Source organism: Tupaia chinensis, unplaced genomic scaffold, assembly GCF_000334495.1.
Source record: "Tupaia chinensis unplaced genomic scaffold, TupChi_1.0 Scaffold142716_1, whole genome shotgun sequence".
Classification (NCBI taxonomy): Eukaryota; Metazoa; Chordata; class Mammalia; order Scandentia; family Tupaiidae; genus Tupaia; species Tupaia belangeri.
In genome coordinates this window covers 2,731,591-2,737,673 of record NW_006202562.1, presented here as the reverse complement: position 1 = coordinate 2,737,673, position 6,083 = coordinate 2,731,591, and the positions used below count along the sequence as shown (strand labels likewise).

The 6,083-nt window shown below is 46.3% G+C and overlaps 1 protein-coding gene across 1 annotated transcript; it reads left to right on the top strand.

Moving 5' to 3' along the window:
• The first annotated feature begins 4,515 nt into the window (after positions 1-4,515).
• On the top strand, positions 4,516-4,794 carry LOC106733289 (putative 60S ribosomal protein L37a). The gene has a single exon (XM_014582173.1). It carries the CDS (start codon positions 4,516-4,518, stop codon positions 4,792-4,794), a length of 279 nt encoding a protein of 92 aa, XP_014437659.1.
• The last annotated feature ends 1,289 nt before the right edge of the window (positions 4,795-6,083 follow it).

Sequence of the window (6,083 nt, the reverse complement as noted above, 5' to 3'; positions counted from 1 at the left end):
GGCGCATGCGCCCCAAAAAAAAAACCTCCCAAAAAAAAAAAAAAAAAAAACAAATTAGACACGGACAGAGTTCCCCCCATACATTTTGACCCAAGACAGCTGTTTGGGCATCACCTCCAAGACGCCGGCAAAGAAAGAAGGTGAGCTGGAGGTCGCTGAGGCACACACCTGCATGTTCTTGACTTTCACGGTGAGTGCGGTGACCTCTCGCTGAGGCCCCTGGGTGATCTGTTTCTATCACCTGCTTTCCTTTCCTTCATCCCTTCTGCATGGGCACCTCCTTGTTTCCACATCCTGCTAAACCCACCAGCTTAACGAACTTTTTAGTTACGTCTTCTTAATCGCAGGGCTTTCATCACTGACCCGAATAGTGGTGGAAACAGCAGGAGACTAGAGGCTTCTCTACTGGCGAAGGCCGTGTTCACACTTCCACCCCTCTGGCTCCAGGCGGGCTTCCGCTCTGAGGCTGACACCTGCCCATGGTACCTGCAGCACGGGCCCCTCTTAGATGCTCCCTAAATGAGGGAGAATCAAGCAGGCACCCACAGGTGAGCTTTAACACAGAAGCCTAACAGAGGAAACGCTCTAGCTTCGGCCTTCTCTTTTCACAATCAATTAATAAAAATTAACATCCCAAACTCTGCTCAGGGTATAAGAAAAGCCACCCACTGTGTTACCATCCAGCCTGTGCAGACGCAGAGGGCTTGCTGCTGTTCGTTCCTCAGGATGCACAGAGCTCCGGGCCCAGGACCTGCCAGGGCAGTACCGGGAGGCCTTGAGGAGAGCACGGATGAGCCTCAGGGCCGTTGGAGGAGTTCGTGAGTGTGTTCATGAGACCGAGAAAGTTCTCGCTATTCCTGGGGTCCTCGGAGTTTTTATACCAAACGCTATCAATGCTTTTCCGTGTCAACTGCAATGATCATGGTTTTTGTTTAGCTTGTTCATGTGATGAGTTATATCAACTTGTTTTTAAATATCGAAACGGCCTTACAGAACTGGACTAAATCTTGGGACCAGCAGTTGGCGTAATGGCTATGTCGCTAGAGTACCATGTAGTCAACGGCGGTTCAAGTCCAGGACTCGATGGTTTAAACTCACGCCAGGCGCGTGTGCGTGCGTGCCCAAGATCCCGAGAGGAGAATGAAGGAGAAGGGATTGCGGCATGCCTATCCCCCCTGGGGGGTGATTTCTCGCTTTCTGTCTCTCTGTCTGTCTCTGTCTTTCTGGCAAGTACACACACCCTATAGCAAAAACTTCTCCAAGAAAAAAAAAAAAAGACCTGGACTAAATCTCATGAGATCATAATGTTTTTTTATTTTGTTTTTATTTTTTCATTTATTTATTTTTTCTTTTATGAGAGAGAGAGAGAGGAGTAAGGAAGAGGCAGATTGACTCACTGTGTCACCACCCTCCCACCAGCCTCTCCATTAGCTGGGGTTAGAGACATGCGCAATTGCACCTGGAGGGCTCAGGTTGGCCCCGCCTCCCAGGTGGCTTCCAGTCCCCTGAGCAGTGCCATTGTCTGCGTGCCCTGTAGCTAGGCCAGTGTATGTTGTTGTATGTTACTGAGCTGGAATTATTAATATCACCCTTCCTCCCTCCTTCCCTCCTTCCCTCCCTTCCTTCTTTCCCCCCTTTCTTCTTATCTGGTTTTCGTATCCAGATCACACTGATTTCAGATGACTTGAAAAGTGCCCCTTCTTCTAACTTGAAGAAGAGATAGGTACAATTGGTGTTGTTTTGACTTTTGGCATTTGGTACAATTCTCTAGGGAAATGATCCAGGCCTGAGATTTCTCCTTCGGCAGCTTTTCAGTTATACATCCAACTCTTCTAATAGTTGTAGCATATGCTGTATATTTCGACCAAATTTATTCCTGATGATTTATTGCTTATACCTTTATCTTCGATTTATTACCTTGCCCGGTTTATTCCACTGTGATTGAGGTAGCAATGAAAAAGATCAGAAGCCATCTCTGGTCTCCCTTGAAGCAGGAGGATGAAAAGCACCTGTAAAAGGACAGCACCTACTTCACATTCTTCAGTCTGCAGGTACCTGGGAGAACAGTGAAAGAGCGTTTCGAGGCTGACTGCAGATGAGGTGGGTCACACACTGCCTCGTTCCTGGGTGGCAAAGCATCCCAAATTCCCAAATGGAGAATCAATTTTAGATCATTCCAAAGAGTCACCAAAAGCTCCCATGGGAAGTCTCCAGAGATGTAGCAAAACTTTGAGGCATATGTTTTTTTAAGTTTATTTCTGTCCCTTATATGAATCAGAGAGAAAGAAACCACAGAATCCCACACCACAATTCCCTCTGCCAGCCCGGATAAAAAAAAAAAAGACCTGGACTAAATCTCATGAGATCATAATGTTTTTTTATTTTGTTTTTATTTTTTCATTTATTTATTTTTTCTTTTATGAGAGAGAGAGAGAGGAGTAAGGAAGAGGCAGATTGACTCACTGTGTCACCACCCTCCCACCAGCCTCTCCATTAGCTGGGGTTAGAGACATGCGCAATTGCACCTGGAGGGCTCAGGTTGGCCCCGCCTCCCAGGTGGCTTCCAGTCCCCTGAGCAGTGCCATTGTCTGCGTGCCCTGTAGCTAGGCCAGTGTATGTTGTTGTATGTTACTGAGCTGGAATTATTAATATCACCCTTCCTCCCTCCTTCCCTCCTTCCCTCCCTTCCTTCTTTCCCCCCTTTCTTCTTATCTGGTTTTCGTATCCAGATCACACTGATTTCAGATGACTTGAAAAGTGCCCCTTCTTCTAACTTGAAGAAGAGATAGGTACAATTGGTGTTGTTTTGACTTTTGGCATTTGGTACAATTCTCTAGGGAAATGATCCAGGCCTGAGATTTCTCCTTCGGCAGCTTTTCAGTTATACATCCAACTCTTCTAATAGTTGTAGCATATGCTGTATATTTCGACCAAATTTATTCCTGATGATTTATTGCTTATACCTTTATCTTCGATTTATTACCTTGCCCGGTTTATTCCACTGTGATTGAGGTAGCAATGAAAAAGATCAGAAGCCATCTCTGGTCTCCCTTGAAGCAGGAGGATGAAAAGCACCTGTAAAAGGACAGCACCTACTTCACATTCTTCAGTCTGCAGGTACCTGGGAGAACAGTGAAAGAGCGTTTCGAGGCTGACTGCAGATGAGGTGGGTCACACACTGCCTCGTTCCTGGGTGGCAAAGCATCCCAAATTCCCAAATGGAGAATCAATTTTAGATCATTCCAAAGAGTCACCAAAAGCTCCCATGGGAAGTCTCCAGAGATGTAGCAAAACTTTGAGGCATATGTTTTTTTAAGTTTATTTCTGTCCCTTATATGAATCAGAGAGAAAGAAACCACAGAATCCCACACCACAATTCCCTCTGCCAGCCCGGATCCTGGGCACATACACGCTGTGTTTACAGGCCAAAGGGGAGCCAAACCCACAGTCTTACTTATGGGTAAGCACGGCTGGAGTAACATGCTCACGGCACCACTGAGCCGGCCCATCAAGGACATTCCCAAGAATTCTGCGGCTGGTATTGGCTCTTCAGGCTGAAGATGAGGGACTCAGAAGGCTGAGTTCTCAGGAACAGGCCCAGGGGGTGTTCTGTGCCTCAGAGAAAGGCCCAGGGTAAGGAAGAAGGGAGGTCTGGAGAGGCAGGAAGCCAGCGCTGGACTTTTAAATGAGTTAGTCATCAACCCCAGCACAGCCATGACTGTGGATCCATTCCTTGAGCCTTAAGAAGTGGCGCCTGTGGGGTGAAGGTCGAGTTCCTGGGCCCCAGGTTTCCTCAATGGTGTGGGCGGGTGGATGCCATGCCAGAACCTCCTCCCTCCTCACTCAGAGCTGTTCTGCCTTCTCTGCTTTGTTCAGGGCTTCACATAGTTATCTTAGAAAACAGAAGTTACTCCATTCAGAACTCAAGTCCTTTTCTCTCTGGAATCATCTGTTCTGGTCACTCCACAAAGCTGAGAAAAGCACTCATGGAGCCAACACTCTCAAAGATGGCTGAGACTGGATCTTGCAGACACCTCCTCAAATTGTCAGTGAGCGTGTGGCAGATTGGCAATGACATTAAATGTCTTCCTTTCTTGTTCCCCTGTTGGCTTCTCCAGAATCTCATTTCCTCCACACACTGACTTTGTCCCCTCCCCATTCTCCGTCAGCACCTAGCCAGGAAACCTCACCTAGTGTGTTAGAAGAGAGAAGGACCAAGTCTTTCATTACAATTATTATTTGGTCCATGAACGAGGCAGAGAGACAAGTACTCCCAAAAGAGTGTGCCCTACGTATGACTCAGCAGTCCTACTATGGGATATATATACCCAGAGGACAGACACTTGCATATCCATGTTTATCACAGCATTATTCATAAGAGCTTGTTGGAATCAACCTTAATGGCCAACAACCAGTGGGTAGACTGGGAAAATGTGGTACATATACACGACGGCTACTACTCAGCCATAAAAAACAGCAACATCTTGCTCTCTGGGCTTAGACCTAGTTGGTGGCATGGCTAAATGCACCAAGAAAGTCGGCATTGTCGGTAAATACAGAACCTGTTATGGTGCCTCCCTCTGGAAAAAGATGAAGAAAATTGAAATCAGCCAGCACCCCAAGTACACCTGCTCCTTCTATGGCAAAACTAAGATGAAGAGACGGGCTGTGGGGACCTGGCACTGTGGTTCCTGCATGAACACGGTAGCTGGTGGTGCCTGGACCTACACCACCACTTCGGCTGTCACAGTGAAGTCTGCCATCAGAAGACTGAAGGAGTTGAAAGACCAGTAGAAGCTCCATAGACATTTGGAATATCACTAGCCTACAATAAATGAGTTAATTTATGTAAAAAAAAAAAAAAAAAGCAACATCTTGTTATTTGACACAAAGTAGACAAACTTAGAAGATACAAGGCTAAGTGAAATTGCCAGACTGGCAAAGACCAATAGGACATGCTCTGCTTAACGTATATTGCACGTCCGCACTCTATGGTGGAAACTGAGGGCTTGAAAGTGTGGAAACAGAGGCAGTCACTGTAGGTACCAGGAGCTGCTTGGAAGATGGGTCTTAGGCGAAAAAAATTCAATGATACAAAGTGCATATAAATAAGAGGAGGAAACTATTGGACGATGGGCCACCGTGGAGCACAAAATACAAACACTGGCACACCTACTTCAAAACCACTAGTCGAGCTATTATCAAATGTGCATAATATAATGTAGTGTTCACTGTTGAAGGTGAACAGTGTATACCTTCATTTGATTATTAAAGACTATCAGCATGGAACCAGAAGGTGGCATCGTGGTTAAGGTGCTGGATTCTCACAAGGCCAACCGCAGTTTCAGGTCCCTGACCTGGCAACTTGAAAATCATGCCAGACATGTGTGTGTGCCTGCCCATATTCCCAGGAGGAGAACTGGAGAAGGGATTGCAGTGCGGCCATCCTCTTCTAGGTTGGGAGGGGTGGATTTTTCACTTTCCCTCCCATCTCTCTCTCTCTCCAGTGAGCACACACACCCTATGGAAAAAACTACAGGGAAAATAAAAAAGAACAGATAAAAGAAAAGAAAAAACTAGGTTCATGTTTTAAAAAATTATAATAAAAACATCTTTACAGAAAGAGAGAGGAAAAAGGAAGGGTCACAGACAAAATGGCAAGAGCTTCGATCCCAGTACAGGTCACTCCCACGCCCCTGCACACACACTCACACTTACCCCAGGCCCTGCCTCTTGTCCAAACCTTTATTACCAAGAGCCTAACTTGCCTGTCCTTCCCCTACCCCAAGTCACCTCAAATTCTGGAAGTCAGGCCCCACCGGGCAATAAGAAAACACTCTCAACTTAGACTGCACTGACCCCTCTCCCCTCCTCCTGTATAGCCCAGGGCCTCCTTGCCAAAGCCAATCCTTGTTGCCAAATTGAAAGGCAGTTTTCACCCTGGGAAGAGTTCTGCTGTTAGGCTGGGGGTATTTACCTTGGGTCCCGGATAGGTTCAGGAAGACAGAAATTAAGACGGGAAGAAATTTTATCTTTATTTTCACTAACTTGTAACTGAAATTTGGTATTTCCTCCCATTACGA

Bases quoted from the DNA above. Each gene is read 5' to 3' on its own strand.
- LOC106733289 (XM_014582173.1), top strand. From the start codon at position 4,516: ATGGCTAAATGCACCAAGAAAGTCGGCATTGTCGGTAAATACAGAACC.